This window comes from Lithobates pipiens, unplaced genomic scaffold, assembly GCF_037356315.1.
Source record: "Lithobates pipiens isolate NorthernLeopardFrog02 unplaced genomic scaffold, aLitPip1_a1.2 Scaffold_3, whole genome shotgun sequence".
Classification (NCBI taxonomy): domain Eukaryota; kingdom Metazoa; phylum Chordata; class Amphibia; order Anura; family Ranidae; genus Lithobates; species Lithobates pipiens.
This window is the reverse complement of record NW_027507790.1, coordinates 231,979,639-232,001,315: the sequence shown is the minus strand read 5'-3', so window position 1 is coordinate 232,001,315 and position 21,677 is coordinate 231,979,639. Positions and strand designations below refer to the sequence as shown.

Sequence of the window (21,677 nt, the reverse complement as noted above, 5' to 3'; positions counted from 1 at the left end):
CTAGTTTAATAACCCCTCTAACTTTTTGACCATCTTCACTCTGTAGGGTCAGAAGTCATGCTACCTCTGAACCTACAGTCAGAGTTTGGACATCTATCGGCCTGATCGATGTGCCAGAGCAGCCCCAAACAGGACCATTCTTTAATAACTCTCAACAGCAGAACCTTAGTCCCCTGAAACCCATTGGCCTCATTTTATTGTTGTGACTTCAAATAAAACGTTGAATACCTACATCTACCGGATACCGGGCTCTCCTTTAACTTCTTCATAAGCATACGTAGAGTCAACCACAAGGCTGTTCCCTGGGGTAGCAGCCCAGCACCACCACCTTTTCCTAAAACTGGGCATGAACCTCTGGGAACAAACCCTTCCTATCTGCCCATACCTTTGCATACCATAGAGCAGTGATTGTTCGAGTCAGTCCAGCACGATCTAAATCTCCCCTCATAGAACACAAGATTGGCTGACAGGCATCACAAAAACTTTGCTAGTTGAAACAGGTTAGGTATAGGTATTTATACTATGTATATGAACATTTGCCTGGGGTTCAGCTTCAACGCGGTTGTGTCGAGAATGTCAATACAAAGGCTCAGATCTAATAAAGGGATAAACCATTTTCTCTTTTCGTACTTTCCAAAACTCAAAATTTGTCAGTCCACCCACAACTGATTGCAATATAGCAAACATAGCAAAATGCTTTAGCTTTGCTGAGAAACTTTAACCTCTTGAGATCCGCGCTATAGCCGAATGACGGCTACAGCGCGGACCTGCTTTGCCGGGACGACGTCTATTGACGTCGTCCCGTGCACGAGCGGCCTGTGATCGGCGCGCTCTGTGATCGGCGAGTCTATGAGACTCGCCTGATCACGGATCTGAACAAGGGGTCGATCCCGACCCCTTACCACGTGATCAGCTGTCAGCCAATGACAGCTGATCATGTGATACAACGGAGCCGGTAATCGGCTGTTATTCCTCCTCGCGCTGACAGCACGAGGAGAGAAAAAAAAAGCCGATCACCGACGGCCAGTGTATAAGTGCCCACCTGCCTCCTGCCAGTAACCCCCAGATGATTAATAAAGTGCCACACAGCAGTGCCCATAGTGCCACCCAGCAGTGCCATACATCAGTGCCCACAGTGCCATACATCAGTGCCACCTATCAGTGCCTACAATCTGCCTCAAAAACATTGCTGCACCTCAGTGCCACATATCCGTGCCCATCAGTGTCATCTACCAGTGCCCATCAGTGCCACCCATCAGTGCCCAGCAGTGCCACCTATCAGAGCCACCTATCAGTGCCCATCAGTCCCATCAGTGGTACCCACCAGTGCCTCTTAGTGCCACCCATCCGTGCCACCCATCTGTGCCTATCTTTGCCCATCAGTGCCGCCTTATCTGTGCCCATCAGTGCTGTCTTATCTGTGCCTATCAGTGCCGTCTATCAGTGCCCACCAGTGCCGCCTATCAGTGCCCACCAGTGCCACCTCATCAGCGCATTTCAATGAGGGAGAAAAATGACCTGTTTGCTCAATTTTATAACAAACTATTAAACATGATTTTTTTTTTTTGCATCTTTTTTTGTTTGCTTAGCAAAAAATAAAACTCCCAGCTGTAATTAAATACCACCAAAAGAAAGCTCTATTTGTGGGAAAAAAATTATAAAAATTTCATTTGGGTACAGTGTTGTATGGCCGCGCAATTGTCATTCAAAGTGCATCAGCGCTGAAAGCTGAAAATTGGTCTGGGCAGAAGGGGGGTTTAAGTGCCCAGTAAGCAAGTGGTTAAAAATGGCTAAATTATTCAAGTCCAACTTTAAATCAAAAATCCTCCCTTGCAGTGATGCTGCGCCCGCACTGCAACATTAACCGCTCGTTTAATCAAAAGGGGTTTGAAAAGCACGTTTACTCATCTGATCATCTGTTCCCCCATGGATAGTCCTTTGGACTTATCACATCTGATGCAGAGCGATTATGTCAGGACCTTAGATTGCTGAAGCATGGGGGAGAAGACACTCGTGACCAGTATAGCGGCACGGAGAAGTGAGTAAACAGTTAAGTCTACTTTTCCATGCCTCCAAGGCCTAAAAACCTTTGCAGCATGAGTGCAGCCTCGGAGCAAGGAAGATGTTTCAAGTCTCCCAGAGTTGGGCTTTAAGTTTTTTAGATAAGCGCACAACACTTCGCTGTGTTCATTAGAGATGCTTTGCAAACTACGCATCACAAAGTGCTCCTTAAATGGTTTTAAAATGTAGTAGTTAAAACAACCCAGGGGCTGTGGTGCTCTTGGGAATTCTACAGCCAGATATCCATAAAAGGAAGCTTTATTCTACTGTCATTAAGCTGCACCTTGAAGCTGCTATTGCCTGTCTGCATAGAAACTGTCACTATGGCTCAGGTATCCATAGAGCCAGCCGTGTGGAAGACAATAGGCTCAGCGCCAAGAGCTTTCAGATTCTGGCTCCCATACACTCTAATGAACCAGGGATCATAGAAAACATGGATTTGCAACATCTGTGCCAAATGAAAGATTAGTAACTATACACAGTAAATTTATTAGCTGCTTATAAATAAGTAGTTAGATAACAAGTTACAGGACAATGCAATTCTGCTGGGACAAATGCCTAAAATCTATCTTTATGATGACAGGGTGTTGTCAATTGCTCTTTTTTTGGTAGTTGGACGGTTCTTTATATTGTGTTCTATATTACAGGGTATTTATCACATGCTCGATGAAGGGACTTTGCATGGCTTCGAAATGCTACTATACTTTGCTGTGATCGTTTAATAAGCCAGTGAATTCTGTTATGGAGTTTGCAGGTGTGCTGATGGCAAATTCCTTCAGCTAAGTAACAGACATCATAACACATGCCATTTTTCTTTTGTTCTGCTTCAAAAGGGCAACTCCATCTTTGTGGGAAAACATAGCAAATAAAAAAAATATATCTACAAAATACTACACAAGCCATGTTGTAATTTAATGCCAATCACTGCTTCCCACCCGGCCTATAGACAAATGACGCCGTGCTGGAGCTCTCCTGTTCCGGGTGGATGACATATGACATCCTCCCAGGGCCACACTGCGGCGTGATCTGTCACCCGCTGTGACCATCTGACGCAGTGGATTACAGATCAGTGTAACGAACTGTTGTCAGTACCATGTGCTCCCTGCGACCAATCACAGAAGATCACATGACAACTGTACACAACGGGTGGCTTCCATTCGTTGTGTATTCTTGTAATGATCTCTGGATTGGTTACAGTGATCACATGGTACAGACAGGGCCAATCACAGCCCATATGTACCATGTGATTAGCTGTGATTGGCCACAGCTAATCAAAAACAGTACACACTATATGAATGGATTTCACTCAGAAAAAAAATGCTTGTTTGTTTATAACAGTGATATTCACACCCTCTATCTTCTCCGGGCCTCCCGTATGCAAGCAAGAAAGGCACTCATTTGTAAGGTGAGGCCAAGTGTAGGTCAGATTCATATAGTATGTTGAAGACAGTGTCATCATGAGGGAGCTGGGTACAGTCACTGCATGAGTGGCTCAAGCTGGGACTTGTAGTCCTTCACTTATGTGGGATGTGACCCCCAAAAGTGAAGGTCCTAGCAACCTCAGAGCTGAAGTTGTGACACCGCCCCTTCTCAATTAGTGAAGGACTAGACGTCCAGGCATGAACCCGTGAGATCTCAGGGGTTCCATCCTTCGATCTCAGGGTTTCATGCCGAGACTTATAGTCCATAAATTTTGGAGGGAGTCGCATCTTTAGATCTAAAGAGTTCATGCTGGAACTTGTAGACCTTCACTTTTGGGAGATGTGATCCCCCAAAAGTGAAGGACTACAGATACCAGCAAGAGCCCCTCAGAGCTGAGGATGTGACATGCCACACCCCCCCAACTAGTAAAGGACTACAAGTTCCAGCATGAACCCATGAAATCAAAGGATGTGACCCCCCCAAAAGTGAAGGACTGCAGGTCAGAGCATGAGCGCCCCAACCCTGCTAGTGAAGGACTACAGGTCCCAGCATGAATCGTTGAGGGGTTCATGCTGGGACTTTTAGTCCAATTTTGAAGGGAGTCACACCCAATAAACAGGAAGGGGTGGGGCAAATTTACATGGGGGGGGGATTTTAGGCTTGCCTAGGGCAGCACAAAACCAAAATACACCACTGGACATAACCACCCTAACAATGAGCCAACAATGGAATCTGTCACTCCTTTCCCTCCTGCGTGGCTATCTCTATCATGGAGCGCTAGGAGGAAGTAATGTCACTTCCTCCTAGCACACTATGATAGAGATAGCGACACAGGAAGGAAAGGAGTGACAGATTCCATTGTTGGCTCATGTTTTAAAATCATCTTTTTTGGGGAAGGGGTGTCCCTGAATGGCAGTTTGGAAATGTGGTCACCCTGGTAGCAGGCAGTGGCGTAACTAGAACCTTCAGGGCCCCGAAACAAGGAACCATGAAGGGCCCCCCTGAACCCCAGCCAGGGCTCTTCCATCCGAGTCCAGCGGTGGAACTCCAGGGCGTGGTCACAGGTATGACCTTTGTGAGCCCTGTAGTTCCACCACTGGCATCAGTATTTTTTTTTATTATTATTTTATTTTTATTTTTAGGTGCCCCATTGGGGGACTGTCCCTAGGCAGGATGGGGTCCCCGTCCCCAGAAGAGATGAGGTCCTTTTCTCCAGGACAGATTAAGTTACTGCCCGCAGGTGAGAAGGGGTCCCTGTCCCCAGGGGAGGTGGGGGTCCCTGTCCCCACGTGAGAAGGGGTCCCTGTCTCCAGGGGGAGATGAAGGGGGTATGTAATGGTGTGTGGGGGATGGGGTCCTCTCACTCACCATGACCAAGCTGTAGGCCGCTCACTCATCCATGTTGGCCTGGGCTCCATCCAGTGTGCTGGACGGGCTATCAGCATATCTCCCAGAAAGACCTTTCATCATCTGTGTATGATGGGGGAGGAGGAGGGCTGGCAGACAAGCCTGCAGTGTCCTCCGCGAGCCGGCTCTCATAGGGCTGCACTGCATCTGTGTGCTTAAAGTTTGTTTACCCGGGAGAAGTATGCAGTGCAGAGTGGGCGGGACTCGGGGGGAGCGGACTCTGGCTGGGGAGAACAGACATTGGACTGAGCGGCAATGCATGGAGCTGGAGAGGGGTACTCTGAGGAGCCGGCCGAGGACAGAGGTCATGCGGGGAATGCACAACTAAAGAGCAGCCAGTGCGATAGTCGAGCATGGAGCTCTGCTAGTCACCCTCCACCTCCAGCCACCCGTGTGCATGGTGCACTGGTACCCCTAGCTGCCTATGCTGCTGCCGGCCATATGTAGAGGGGGCTGCATGGGCCCCCTGCATCACAGGGCCCGGTTGCGGTCGCGACTGCTGCACCCCCTATAGTTACGCCCCTGGTAGCAGGCATCTCCTACCTGATGGACCTCCTGACTTTAGCAAATTTACAAAACTCCTGGACAATTCTACTGTCCGCCTGGAACTCCTCTTTAAAAACTGGCAAACACTAGCAAGCACACTTCATATATGAAATTTTATTGTAGTTTCCTACAAATGCATCTGCGGATAGAGTTGCCTGGGGATATTGCTACCCAATGACATATGGCCAGCATGCTCTCTAAATATAATAACTGTATGAAGGATTAAACTGAATTATTTCATTTTCAGTGCTTTAAACCTTAAGCTCTTCTGCTGTCCCTGACTGCAGGCTTATAACACAGACACAACTTCCCCAGCGGGGAGAGAGATGAAAGCCGAGCAGCAGAGGGACTCCATAATATGTAGTTGGAAGCTACGCTGGATAAACAGCTTGTTTCTGTTTGCTTCCAGCCGGTATTGGATCATAATTGTAGAGATTGACTCTCTAGTGATGTTCCCAGAGCCCAAAGCATCTATGATGTATGAATATATAATGATCAGAACCACATATTAGAGCTCTGCTAATCTACTAATGGCCTTTCAAGGTGTGTCTAAATCCTTGGATTAAATTTCCAATAGAATTAGGTTTCTCGCTGGGTACAGTTAGAAATAGGCGGCAGCACAGGTTTAGAAAACACACTAATATACCAGATATTAGAAACATAAATCTGTTATTCATTTTAAGATGGCACACTTTCATTTTTTGCTGCATCATATTTATAGCAATAATATTACAGACAAAACAGGATTTTTTAAAGTAGATCTAAAACCCAAAAAAAGTTCTTCTTTATGGATTGCGGGAGGGTTGGAAACCCTTTAAGATACTTGATGCTGTTTGTGTGCGTGTGTGATTAACCCCATCTATTTGTCCTGGTGGTCATGGAGACTAGAAAATAAATAACATACTAAATTTGTAGATATCGTAGTTTGAAGAGATTTCTTCTTTCTATCCTGTAGCATCTACAGGAAGTGGAGGTAAATCTCCATATGGACATTAATGGAAGAAGAAAGTAGACAGTAACACGGGTGGTAAATACGTTTTTTTTTTTTTTTTTACCATTCTTTACTTCATTAAAAAAAAAAAAAAAGTTTTCTTCTTTCAATACTCGTTGGATTGATTTACTAAAACTGGAGAGTGCAAAATCTGGTGCAGCTGTGCATGGTAGCCAATCATCATCTAACTTCAGCTTGTTCAATTGAGCTTTGACAAAAAAAAAAAAAAATGGAAGCATATGGGTTTTAATGCACACCTGCACCAGATTTTGCACTTCCACGTTTTAGTAAAGCAACCATCTTGAGTGATGTTCAGCTAGGGTTGTCACCTGGCCGGGATTCATCCAGACAGTCCAGGTTTTGAATAATTTTGAACCATGTGTCTGGTTTTCAGTTTGCCTGGAACCCGGAAAGATTATTGATTCAGACCAGACTATGGCAGATGGGGGTCAGGGGAAGGAACAGAAGAACTAGTGCTTATCGGGCAGCAGCTGGAGGCTGAGGAAGGAGCAGAACTAGTTAATCCTTAACAGACAGCAGTGCAGTAAAACTTGTGCAGCAGCTTCCGACAATTAATCTAAAGTCCTGGTCCCCTTGTCTATATCAATCCACCAGGGCATGCAATTGCCGGTAACTGCAGCACAAGGATTACTCTGCCAGTGTTCTGTCAGATTAGGCAACCCGTCAGAATGTGTAACGGAAGTGACGTTTTGTCGCCACCATCTTGCTACGCCCCATGCTCGTCCACAGTAAGGATACAGTGAGAAAGGGGCAAGCGGATATATTGTTACACCCAGTGTAGTTTTGCATTTTACACTTATTTATAACAGTAAACTGAAGTTCTATAGTGAAATACAGCACTTAGAACTCCACCTGACTGTTTAGATGTTGAATTTTAAAAGCAACCAACATCTGTCAGATTAGCAAACCTATGAGATCAGCAGGCTTGCCACTGGTTTTAAAGTAAAAAAAAAAAAAAAAAGGGGGACCTTGAGCCTGGGCTCGGGTGCAGTCGGGATTAATTTCGAGAACGTGTGAAGAGGTCCTGGACTGGAGGCACATGGCATAGCAAATAAAGGACAGTGAGAGAGAACACTGCTAAGAGACTCCAGTGAGAATAATTGGTTACAGCCAGGAGGGCTGGTGTGTGAGGCACAGTCAGGAGGACTGGGAGCTTGCAGTCTGAGATGGGTACAGAACCAGAAGAGTTGACTGTGATGAAAGGGGCAGTGGAGAAGGGGAGCTGCAACCAGGAGGGCTGTCAGGTCCTGAAGGTGGGTTACCGGGCTCAGTAGCCGCATGTTAGGACAGATGGTACCAACACTTTCTATTTTACTACACCATAGGGACCTGCGGTCCCTGCCTGCAAAGGGCAATTTCTAAAGGTCAGGCCTAACCACTTTGTGCTAGCTGTACTTGAAGATTAGAGAGGAGGGATGGAGGAGGGATGGGATTTATATACTGGGGTGTATATAGCCGCCCCAAGCAAGTTTTTAAATTCTGATGGGCATCCCATATTTCCCTTACACCATCCAAGTTAAATCCACTCCATAAAACAAACAAACAAAAAAGTTCTGACTGTTCCATGTCTCTGAGTGACTGAGAAATGAGTGCAGGGTGACAGGTGAACCTAAATTGGACCAACAGGTATCATGAGGGCATAAGGAGGAGACTTTTCTAGCAGTCATCCCTTTCAGCTTTAATACTGTATCTTCTAATATCTCTTGAAATTCCATTTACATATCAGCTCCCAACTTCCGTATATGAGAAAGAGGAACACCTTAATATAGGATGCAGGCGAAGGACACATCCCTGCAATGGAGCAAGTTACCTGGGCCACAAAGAATGAATACCCCAAAAAAATGATTGGTTAAAAAAGGGGTCTCCAAGCTTTGAAAATCTAGGCTAGTTCACCGTCTCAGACTTTCAGACATTGGGAGATTGTGGCCAGTGGGGGATAGAAAATGTCCTAGATTTAGTGGGATTAAATCAATGCCTCAGGCTTAGTGGTCACTGGTCAAGTGTGAATAAATAAAATTACATAGCACCTGTAGTCAGGAGGAAGAGGAATAGTACCTTATTAATGGAATTAGTGGGAGGACTAGAAACCAAATCACTGGTATCATTGGGAGGAATATTGTTCCAACATTTTTGTGGTGTCAGTGGCAGAAATTATTCCCCACCGTTTTTGTCCATAGGTGGAATAGTTTTTCATGTCGGTGGAAGGAATAGTGCAACAGAGACCAGAAAAAGGAGATCAAATGGCCTCCTTTGGCCTGCAGTTTGGAGACAACTTGGTTAAACCCACAAGTGATTTTTTTTTTTTTTACTCTAGATTTCATCCCATTTGGCACACCAATGCACCAGTTTTGCAATCCTAATTCACTCTGTGGTCTGCTGTATTGGAAAAAAATTGTGCAGGTGCATTTTATATTTTCGTTGCTGGGGGTCTGACAACAAAACCAGATGAATAGGCTTCCTCAATGCAACACACTTTCTTCAACACACCACCAAATATCAACGAAACCTTTCCAGTTTTCACCAGAACTTGTTTCCCCACTGAAAGTTTTCCTTGTAAACCTCGTTTTTCTGTGACAATCCAAACATTTTGGATTTCCCATCTCCTTATGTACCCGAGACAGGACACAGAGATGGTGATCTTCCCATTGAGGACACAGACTGCAATAAAAACCTGGAAAGGAAATTGAAAATAGCCACCCAGTAATGAGGAGTTACAGGAGACCAGCATTTTGGGACACAGAAGGTAGCAGACATAACATGAGAGGTGGAGACATACACCCATAGATCCTTAAATATACCCAGTTATGGTGCCATTAAGTAGGTCGACTTAGAACCACCCATCAACTTGTTATGCAAATATGCCCATTCCAGGTCCCCCACAAACAAAGAGGCTGCATTGTAATATTGAAGGTAAATATACCAATAAAGAAAACCTGCATTCAACCCTGGAAGCTCTGTTATATAGATTGTAACCAAAACTCAGTGAGGACGAGCTCTGACCAATTTCCTCCAGTGGTCTAAACCCACAACAGTAAACTCTCCTCCTACCTGAACTCTCAGCACTGGAGGAACAGTGCAGTTCATCAGGTTACCACAGTATACAGATCATCATAGGCTGTGGGCACTGTAGGGGGGGGGGGGGGGGGGGAGGGGCAGATGAACCATTTTCATATTACTGGGTTTAGTAAACACTTTAAAGAGGTGTAAAGTTTAAGGTTGCAATAGCAAAATTATTGAATACTTTTTTTCTGCACAATGCTACAAACGGCTTTGGGCTTTGGTTGGAAAGTATTACCAAACTCCCAGCACTTACAACAAAACCAACGCTTACGACCCCAGTTCTCTCTAAAAAGAATACCAGTCACATGCCTATTACCATCACAAGTGTAGCAAGGTCTCTGGCCCTATCCAGTCTAATGAGGACCAAAGACAAAGATAGCCGACATCCTTCAATATGTAGTGGGTTGTGAGGCATAGTGGGTGCAAAGATAGTGAAAGTCATTGGGCGCCAGACACTTCTCGATGTAAAAGAGGTTTTATTTCTTTTGACAGTCCTTTTTTTATATTTTTGGGGGAAAGAGGATTGGGACAGGACACCCTTAAGTAGTTAGAGATTCAATTGGCAGACTCCAAGACTTCAATAGGAGGACAGCAATGCAAGGAAAGACCACAGCAAGACATGCAGGAATGCGGTCTTCTCCTATGGTATGAGTCTTTAACAGTTCCTAACTCAAATGTAACAGTCCGTTTGGCTCCACTACAATTGCCTCTTGTAGTTTAATATGGACTCTGAATGTCTTGAGCTCCTCCAAGGTTGGCGGTGGCATCTCTCTCAAGCGCCACCCCCCCATTCTCTGCTGGGTACCTAGCTTGGCACTCCAGATGCTTCTCAAGCTTCACCCCTGCTTGACTCACAAGGCTGCTCTGCAAGTGTCACCTCCGCTGGTTGGGTCCCTGACTTGATCACCGCCTGAAGTTTTCCGATTCTCCACCGTGCCCGTTTGGTGAGAATATAGTTCCTGTGCTTTCTTCAGTTACTCACTGTGGCCCCTGGTAAAGGTGGTTGGTCCCTTTGTAGCGACAGCTTCCATTCTACCTCCAGCCACTGACAGGTTCTCTGGCCAATAGAACCGCCACTTTTGGTTGGACTGCAAGCCCCAGCCCCAACCATGTGCTGCCCTCTTACTTCTGGATAGGCACTCACACAGCCTGGCAGGCAGATGCCCCTGAGATAGGTCCAATCTCCATTCTAGCAGCCCGGCGCATTCGACACACTTCCACCCAGACAGCCGTCTAGGTGGCACAGAACACAGATCAAAGGAAGAAAGAGCAGTGCCTCTCTACACGTAATAAGTTAGTTAAGAAAGCTTTAATATGTTTTAAAAACAAACTCACATTTGAGCAGAGTTATACAGGCATTGGTAGTTGTAGTTCTTTAAGTGGTCCTGGATATTCCCTCGGGTCCAGTTGGGCAGCAGTCATAGGTCAGCCCTTGGCCACTCTGGTGGCATCCGTAGCTCCGAGGCTGGGGATTCTCACAGCAGGCACGTCAGCAGGGCATGTCGGCAGGAATCGTCAGAACAGGGGGCGTGGCTTGAGCGCTCGTGTCTGGAGCTTGCGCAGTCCTTCGTCAGGTGTGTGATTCGGCCATCATCAGCAAGGTTTATGCAGAGAAAAGGGGAGGGAGGGGGGGGCAGTGTCAGGAAATGTAATTAGTATATGGGTTTTTTTTTTTTTTGTGGGGATTTTAGTTTCTGTCATGGTTATGCAATAGAGTTCGTCTGCTTACCTGTCTCCATGTGTTCCATCCGACAGTCACCTGACTGCCTTTTGTAATCCATCCTCTGGCATGGCTCCACCCTAGCTCCTATCAGAGAACTCTATATTAACCTGTGCACTGCAGGCCAACCCTGCTGATCAACCTTTGTGTGTTAGCTTCCTGTTACCCATCGTGTGCTCTGCTGTTACGTTACCGACTTTGGCCTGTCCTTGACTATCCCAGTTTGCCTCTGATCCTGACCTTTTGGCGTGTCCCTGACAATTCCTGTCTGCTTGTGGCCCCGACCTTGGCTTGTCCCTCACCATTCCTATCCTCCTGTTGCCTACTGTGGGTATGAGCTGGGGGACCCTGGGGGTCACGACCTGGAGCCAGTTGCAGTCAAGTCCATCCTCACCACTAGAGGCTCTGGTGAACACCTGCTGGCTCTTAGACTCCACGCCCCAGGGAATCTTACGCTCTAACCCCGGTGGGATCAATCTTTGTGTTCTGACGGCCCTGCCTTCCTATCACCTTGCCCCCCGTCCGCAGCAGTCAGCCGTAGGGTCCATAACCTTGCGGTGCACTCCTGATCCCTACGGTGTGCATCTGTCACCTGGCCTCAAGGTGACCTGACAGTTTCTAGTTATGAGCAGGACATTTGGAGGCATCCAAAAACATCTGCACACATGCACATGCATGTGCAGACCTGTACCCATAAGAAAATGGAGTACTTATTCAGAAACTATGCAAGCAACAAGCAAAATGCGGCATGTGCATAAAACGCAAGCTTATGCGCATGTTTGACCGCACACATTATTGCTAGACTTGCTCGTTCCCCAAAGCACTGTGGGTTAGAGTAGAGTTTCTGTGACAAAGAGGATTGAGTGGCCCTTAGGCTCGTAGCTATAATGGGGAAGATAGAAGGGGGAGGAAGGGGCAGAAAGGGAAGGGGTAGAATGGGGGGGAGGAAATTGTAGGTTAATCTAGCGATGGGGTGGGTGAGTGGTGGAGGTAGGTTATAGGGAATGGTAATGATTAGGATTGAGGAGTCTGTGGGTACCAGTATATATTAATAGATGGAATGGATTTCAATATCCTCATTTAAGCCACCAGGCTTTAAACTATCTATTATGTAGATCCAGAACGTTTCCCTCTCGCACAGAAGCTTAATGCATTTGGCTCGAGGGAAACTACCTGGGATGGTCTCCACAACCCCGACCTGTAGCCCATTGGTAGAGCCCTGATCAGGGGCGTTGCTAGGTGGCAAAAGGACCAGGGGCTTCAGCCCAGAGTCCAAGCTGGAAACAGGGAGGGGGGGGGGGGGGGGGTCGGGTGTTGTACGCAACGCAGGTTTTTTTTTGGCTGGGCCATGACACCGACGGTAGTGACTTACATACACTAACCTACCTACACTGACGGCAGTGACCTACCTACACTGACAATAGTGACCTACCTACACTCACCTGCCTGACCTACATACACTCGACATATACATACACTAACGGTAGTGACCTACCTACACTGACATTTACCTACACTGACCTACCTACACTGGCATTAACACACACTGACCTACCTACACTGACATTAACATACACTGATCTACACACACACACACACACACACACACACACACACACTGATCTACACACACACACTGACATTTACACACACTGACCTACCTACACTGACCTACCTACACTGAAATTAACACACACTGACTTATCTACACTGACCTACCTACACTGACCTGTCTGAGCCGTGGTGTCACAGCAGCCAGTCCTCAGAGGAGGAGCCGAGGAGGAGAGGAGAGGAGAGCGGCTCGCCCGAGCGCCAAGCAGGGATGTGGCGCGGCAGCCTCTTTGCAATTACCGCCTTCTGGAGCCAACAGCGCCTATGATGGACGTCACACGTCCCGCTGTCCCGGAATTGGACCAGTGGGACGTCCATCATAGACGTGCAGGCTCCAGAAGGCGGAACCTGCTCTGGCACTCGGTCGCACTCGGGATCAGATTGGTCCCAGCGCTCTCGCCTACCCTGCAGAGCTGACACTCTGGGCTATAGGGGGGACACATTCAGGGGGTTCAGCCCCTCCAGCCACCCCCTCCCGACGCCCCTGGCCCTGATGGAATTCAGTGAAGTGTCTAGGGATAGTGAGGTTGCTTTTTTCTTCAATGAAGCATCTATGTTCTCCAAACCTTTTTCGTAAAGGTTATGATGGTGCGGCCTACATAAAGCAGGCCGAAGGGGCAAGAGAGGCAATATACCACAAATTCTGTTGAGCAGTTAAAGAATTTGCCAAGGGGATATGTTTTGCCTTTTGTGGTGAATTGTTGTCTATGTTGGACAAATTTTCAGGTTAAACAGTTAAACTTGCGGCATTGGTACATTCCCTTTATGTCTAGAAAGGGGAGGGTTGACGTTGATTTGGGTTTACAGAATTTTAAATTTTGTACCATTTTTCTTATGTTTTGGGCCTTCTATATGTGATTTTTGATACATTGCTAACCACTGTTTTGATGCTGGGGATCTTCTTGTAGCATGCCTCAATGGTTTTTGGAAAATGTGTTCAATTTTTTTATGCTGCATGTGGAACTGGATGATGAATCTTGGTGTCTGGGAGGATGAGATGGACTCATGGTGGTTGGGTCTGGGTGCTTCACTCAGAAAATGGTTATACGTGCCCTGAACTGAGGGGGCAGGATAGCCCTTTTCAAGGAATTTCTTCTTGAAATTGTTCAGTGTAGTCCTCTAAATGGGTACAGTTGTCTTTCTTTTCCATTTTATTTTTATTTCTAATTCAATTTTTATCTTTATTTTTGCTCTATTATTCATTATCATCATCTTGATGTTTATAAAATAAAAATCCCTCTCTCGCTCTCTCTATATAGATATCTATATCTAATTTTTTTTTTTTTTCATTAGTATTTTTACTCCCATCAAATTTTACTGTATTTCAGTTTATTTACCTACACTTAGTCCTGTGTTGTGTACATATGCGTATAGATATGTTTTTATATTTCTTACCAAACCTAAGCACTTTTGTATTTGGTGGCTAAACTGATCTGTGAATGATACACGCCTTGAGACTAGCACTGGTCTGCTGCACCTTGCATTTCCTGGCACTGCCCCTTCCCCTTTTCTCTACATAAACCTTGCCGATGATGGCCGAATCACATGCCTGACGAAGGAGTACGCATGCTCCAAACATAAACGCTCGAGCCACGCCCCCTGTTCTCAAGCACCTGACGAATCCTGCCGACGTGCCTGACCTATCAGTGCTGGAACCGAGAAAATATCCAGGATCGCTTAAAGAACCACGACTACCAAAGCCTGTATAACACTGCTCAAATGGGAGTTTATTTTTAAAGCACATGAAAGCTTTCTTAACTTATTAGGCTTAGAGCGGCGCTGCTCTCTTCCTTCTCATACCATAGAGTCTCTTCTGCTCTCCTTAGCTGGCTGCTGCTTTCAACATCCTCCAGAACCTTTAACACAGGTCTTCATCCAGAGGAAAATGGATTAAGTTTCTAAGCACAAACTGAATTTTCACTATTATCATTGTGTATATATCTCACTAGCAGCTCCTACCAGAGCTCCACCCCCCCCCCACCCCCTCCTTACAGAACATAGATCACCTGACCTCACCCAAATATATAGGTTCTCCAAGCAGGCCAATGGATTAAAGAAACCCCTTGACCATTGGCTGAGATACCCCATTTACCCATAACCTGGCCTTGGGTTGCCCTTATATCTAGTACCACCAAGTTCCCGGCCACCTAGTGGTAGAAGAGAAAAGTGCAACAAGGCCAAACCTAGAAGAAATCAATAGATCTACCAATTGACCAAGATGACTACTCTTGGAAAATACATTTTTAAGGAGCGCCCTGACTTAACCCCAGGGTGCTACACAAGGATATTTACATTCCTTGTGGCAGCAATAAAAGCGTTTAAAAAAAAAAATAATAATAATAATAATAATAAAGCAACTGTGTAAAAATAAAAAATATAAAACATATAAAATAAGTAAATAAAAAATGTAAGTTTCCCTGTTCTCCCATGCTTGCAGCCAAAGGCGAACCTGCTATTTGATCACACACATATCGTTCCACACATGTGAGGTATCGCCATGAAAATCAGATCATGGGCAGTAATTCTAGCACCATACCACCTCTGTATATCTAAAGTGGTAACCTGTAAAGGCTTTTAAAGCATCGCCTATGGACAGTAAAATGTACGTCACTTATCACTATTGCACGGGCGTGCACATTTTTTGGTGTCTATTTACTCGGCATAACTTCATCTTTTTTATATTTTAGAAAACAATTGGGTTAAATATGGTGTTTTTTCTTGTATTAAAATAAAAAAAAAGCATATTTCTTAAAATAAATTGTGTTTGAAAAACTGCTGCATAAATACCACAACATAAAAAAATAAAAATATTCTTTAGGGCCTCTGCTTTAAAAAAAATATATGTTTAGGGGTTCTAAGTAATTTTCTAGAAAATAATACTGGATTGTTAGATGTGAACAAAAAGTGCCAGAAAAGGCCCGGACTGGAAGTAGTTAAAGAGGTCATATTTATCTGGTAAGCCTTTCATCTATCTAGGGCAGGGTTTCTCAAACAGGGTTCCTCCAATGGTTGCAAGGGGTTACTTAAACAATGACCAATTTTTGCCTCTCAGATAAGTTCCCAGTGACACCAATGATCTTTTTAGCTATCTGTAGGGGGAAATTCTTCCCCAAGACCACAGATGTAAGGAGCACTCTTCCATTGACCTTCCCTCTGATGTATCATGCATTGTAGTTAAAGCAATTTTTAACAGGGGTCTCCTGAGACCGAAAAGTTATTTCAAGGGTCCCTCCATGTTGAAAAGGTTGAGAAAGTCTAGAGTATTGAGCACAGAAATGGTAGCACAGATTACAGATTTATCTCACCATGGGCACAGTTTTTTTTTAAAGAATATTCACGTAGAAGTCACTACATTGGACTTTGTGAACCATCACTGATTTTTTCATTGGACTTTTATGCTACACTAACTGAATTTGGACACTTTAATTTACATAACGTTTATTTATGCTTTTGTAAGCACTTAGAGTTTGTAATAATTCAGTATGAAGCACCGGGAGGTGTTATCGTATTACCAACATCTGGGGGTGGGGACCTCTCACTATTGGGTTTAAGTACAGGGGGGGGGGGATATAGCTTTCTGCTTTCAAATTGCCAAACAGAGCATGCCAGGTCTTTGGGCTTTTGGTAGAAACCGAGGATGCTTGTTGATGCCTACCCATAGGGAAGAATCTCTGTTGGGTCTTTATTATAAAAAAGAAAATCTAGGGGAGGTATCTCGCCCATAAGTCAAGAAAGTAGAAAAATAAAATAAAAATCGTTGCTTTCCTTCAGCCATCATGAATATACATTAGCTTGACCTGAATTTCTTAGTAGACCAAAGCTCACCAACTGTACACAGTTGATGGTGGCTGCATATATTGTGACTATTGTTTTCTGCAGGATAGCAATAGCCAAAGTGACCGTGACCAGTGTGGAATTCTGCTGCCTGTAGACACAACTTTGTTATCACTTATGTGCTGCATTATATTATTGAAATGACTAACCACTTGCCTTGGACTGAATTCAAGCAATGAATAACAACATCACTAAACTCCCAGTTACTGATCCATAGTGTACTGTTATGATAACCTATTATTTGAGAGATTGCCTTATCGTGATTGCTCGCTCGCTGTTATATACAATTGTGTGAACTGAACATTTTGCTATACTATATTCATGGATGAAGACTATTTATACTATTCTGTATAATTTTCTGCATTAGAAAATCTTTTTGCAAGTTTATTTCATTGATCGAATGAACTATAATCCAAAAATTAGATTCAGTATTTCTTCTCAGTGGAGAATTATTAATTCACTTTGGCGACTTCTGTAGTTACTGCTCTGGGTATCCATATGATACATGTACTGTTTAAAATATATTGACAGGCAATGATTTATGGATATAAAACATACATGTTTATAAGAAAACATATGGGGATTTGTGTTATTTTTGTAGAACAAGATTTTTTCATTTTACCCCTTCAGCTTTTCTTATTTAAATTTTTTTAAGTCATTTATTTCTATGAAAACATGACGACATCAATAAACAATGTAGGTATAAAGAAAAATATTGATCAAGTTTAGGCATAAAAACTGTTCTTTCCCTCCCCCAATTTATTCCTGTCTGTATCTCTAATGCTAGCGATTTACGATCACTTCCCGTCCTGATGATACAAAGAAGAAAAGGGAATCTACTCAACGGAGACAGAGTCAACAACAATCTTATTGCTGTAGAGCAACCACAATCCGCACAAAAGTAGACACACCATCAGTCCCCACCATAGGGCCACCCCTCTAACAGATTTCCCCAAATAGGACATTGGGCAAAATACGTTCGAGGCGGCGGGCCCTATGGATGGGACGGTTATGTTGATTGTAGTTGCTCTATTAAATAAACGTGGACTGTAGTGGCAACCTTAGTGTGTGGCAATCTCTCATTCCTGCAGCTCTGATAGTTTTCTGGCATTCCAGCTTTCAAGTGGCAGCAGGAAGGTTTGAATTTAAAGCAGAGAAAAAAGTGGGTTAAGTCATTGCGACGTAAAAGGGTTGATTTATTAAAGGCAAAAAGTCTGTTCATTTTACAAGGGAAGTTTCACATTGCAAGGGAATGTTCCCAGGAGCTTACTGAATGTGGTGGAATTTCAGTTTTGCAAAGAATACTCAATCACATGCAAGGAAAATACCATTTCTCTGTCAGTCCCTAAATTGGCTACCACTCACCCAACAAATTAAATTCAAAATTCGAATAATAACTTAAAAAGCCCTCCATAACTTGGCCCCTAGCTACATCACCAACCTAATCATTCTCTTTGATCCTCCCAAGATCTCCTGCTCTCTAGCTCCCTTGTCACCTCCTCTCATGCACCTTAGGACTTTTCCAGAGCCTCACCAACCCTATGGAATTCCCTAACCGACTATCTCCTAATCTGTTTGCTTTTAGAGATGCCTGAAAACTCTACTCTTCAGAAAAGCCTATTCTGTCCACACCTAACAGTACTTTTAATTTTGTTCATCAGCTCATTCCCCACAGTTTTATCTTTTGGATCACTTAACCCTCCCTCCTCCAACAAGCAGGATCCTCCGTGCAAACTGTTGGCACCAAATCCTGTATTATAACAATAAAAGAAAAAAAATGCATTTTTGCTTACACATGACTGGATTCGCCAAGCTTTGAGGTACATTCCCTTGCAAAGTGCAACTACCCATACAAATCAAACAGCCTATTTGCTTTTAGTTAAAAAAACAAAACTACTGCAAAAAACATGCCCACCCATTGTAGAGATTCACTTCTCTTCCTGTTTCAGGGGCAGAAATAAAATAGTCATCAGGCACAGAGATAGCAATACAAACTTCGCAAAACGATTTTAACATTTCCCAATTGCAAACAAAATTTGGAAAAAGTTTTGACTGAAATTCTACCCTAACTTGATTATTAAAACTCACCTCCTCTTCTCGATGGTACTCAGAGATGAGGTTGAAAGGGACAGTGTAGAGGGTACTGGACATTACACCGAAGAGGGAACATAAGACCAATGTAGAGTAAACATTGGGGAACAGTCCAATAAATCCGGTTCCTAGCCCAAAGAGTAAATATCCAACAAAGTACAGGCCCTTTAGCCCAATATAGGGTAGAAGTGCTTTCTGGAGGTCTGTAAAAAGAGATGGGGAAAAAAAAATAAAAAAGTTGTCAGCACCAAGTATGACCTTTTTTTACATTCGATTTTTAAACGTTTGAATGTTTATTAAAAGAGAAGTATGGTATTTTATTCCCCCCAGAATCATACTTACCTAGGTGGATGTAGCATTGGTGCGATCTCTTTCCCCTAGCGCCTCTGCACTCAGAACAGAGCAAACATCGCAGATGGCTCAGTTCTCACAGCTCCGTGAGACAGTCAGCAGCTCTCCACTCTGCCCCCCCCCCCCCCACACGCTCACTGGAGTGCTGAGCTGTGGAGGGGCGGGGAGCAACCATCTCAATGGCTCACTGAGAGGCTGAAATGGCCATCAGTCCATGCACCTGGCGGATCCAGATTTTTTTGTGATGACGCGGTGCCTGGACAGATTCCTGTGACGTCAGCAGAGAACATACTTCAGCCCACTCTCTGCTGCAAACGGGTCACAGGAGCGCAAAATGAATTGCACTCCTGTGACCAGGGTTGGACTGACCATTGGACCACTTGGGCACTGCCTGAGGGCCCCGAGCCACTAGGGGGCCCCATCAGGGCTGCCAGCCTTAGTAAAACCAGGGACAGTATGTAAAAAAACAGTTTTTTTTACATCTGTCTCTGAAATGTCCCTTACCGACATCCTTTTGTTCTAAACATCCCAAGATCATAGCTGCTCCACCTCTCCAGTACCTTCTCAGCCAATAGAAACATGTCTGTGTATACTGTGTGTACATGTATGTGTGTGTATGTGTGTGTATGTGTGTGTATGTGTGTGTATGTGTGTGTATATGTGTGTATATACTGTGTGGTCCCATAATCTCGGATTGCCTGGGTGCCCCATAATCTCCTATTGCCCGGGGACCCTATGAGTTGTCAGTCCACCCCTGCCTGTGACCCATAGTATAGGTCCAGCCAAACAAGCTTGGGCTGGACTTCTCCTTTAACCACTTCACCCCTGGAAGGATTTACCCCCTTCCTGACCAAGCCTTTTTGTGATACGGCACTGCGTCACTTTAACAGACAATTGCGTGGTCGTGCTACGTTGTACCCAAACAAAATTGACATCCTTTGTTTCCCCACAAAGAGCTTTCTTTTGGGGGTATTTGATTGCTTCTGTGGTTTTTATTTTTTGCACTATGAACAAAAAAAGAGCAACAATTTCTAAGAAAAAGCAATATTTTTTACTTTTTGCTATAATAAATATCCAAAAAAATAAATAAACAAAAATGTCCTCCTCAGTTTATGCCAATATGTATTCTTCTACATATTTTTGGTAACCAAAATCATAATAAGCGTATATTGATTGGTTTGCCAAAAGTTATCATGTCTACAAAATAGGGGATAGATTTATGGCATTTTTATTATAATTTCTTTTTGTTAATAATGGCGGCGATCTGCGATTTTTATCATGACTGCAACATTGCGGCGGACAGATCGGACACTTGACACTATGTTAGGACCATTGACATTTATACAGCAATTGTTCCTATAAAAATGCACTGATCACTGTGTAATTGAAACTGGCAGGGAAGGGGTTAAACACTAGGGGACGATCAAGGGGTTAAGTGTGTTCTGTAGGGAAGATGGGCTCACTAGAGTATGAATGAACGAGAGCAGTGATCTCTATCACTGGGAACAGAAGATCCCTGTCACGTTGCGGCGCAGAACAGGGAAATGCCTTGTTTACATAGGCACCTCCCCATTCTGCCTCTCTGTGGCATGATCTCGGGCCACAGGCGGACAGAGGCCGTGGGCCCACTAGCCACTGATGGCGGACACGTGACACTTTGCCAACATATATAGCCGGTCGACAAGTGGTTAAAGGGTCAGTTCAGCTTTACAAAAAAAAACTGCCTATGCAGGTAAGGAATGTCTGTAGATAAAAACAAACTGTGTAGCTTTGACCAAAGATAAATCACGCCCTTACTATAGGTGTAGGACATTTACGTACCCTCAAAGCCTGGCCAAAAAATGCTGATTGGCTGGTCCCTTTTATAGGAGTATGTGGAGTGCTATAGCGCATATTTTAATCTGCCAGCAGCTGCAGGACTGGAAACTGTCTTGCAAAAGTGGCAGTGTGTGTGTTGGGAAAAAATAACAGTGGTGTATATAGTGGTCTATTAAAGGCCTTGCTGCAACTGCTCAAGCACTCATGGCGTTTTTATAATCCCCCCCCCCCCCCAAAAAAAATAGATGATCAACATAGTATCATTATATACAGTGTCATAATATAGTATCTGATACAGGGTCTTTAAAACAAATGCACCACAATAACAGTTTCCCTCAATACTGGCTAATGACAACTGCAGCTGTAGTGCAGACTCCAGTTGGGCCCAGCTGATTTGCCTCAGGTTCTTTTCGCCTTCAGGTACACAAGGTAGCCAGGCACACAACAGCTCAGTCTCACAATGTAATGACTGGGCAAGGGGGTGTCTTGTGTGCTTTTTTAGCTTGTTAAACTCTGTCTACAGGGTAACTTCCCTCTTGCCAAAGACTAGTGAAGTAAACACTCCTAGGACTCCAGCAACAGGAAGGTCCCAATACAGCAGCACTGGAGCAATTTCTCAGGAGGATAAAGCAGTGGACAGTCAATAGGATCTTACAACAAGGCCTAAACTCACAATATCCCTGTATACTTGGATGCCTCCATGCAATATCGGCCAGACATTTCACCTGTGAATCCGCAGACCAG

The 21,677-nt window shown here is 44.5% G+C and overlaps 1 protein-coding gene across 1 annotated transcript in view; it reads right to left on the bottom strand.

The window, feature by feature from the left end:
- SLC45A2 (solute carrier family 45 member 2) overlaps nt 1–21,677 on the bottom strand; it is a 191,010-nt gene that overhangs the window by 28,699 nt on the left and 140,634 nt on the right. Inside the window, exon 6 of the mRNA XM_077462888.1 lies at nt 18,762–18,967. Within this exon, the coding sequence (XP_077319014.1) occupies nt 18,762–18,967 (206 nt within the window). The remainder of the gene's footprint in view (nt 1–18,761; nt 18,968–21,677) is intronic.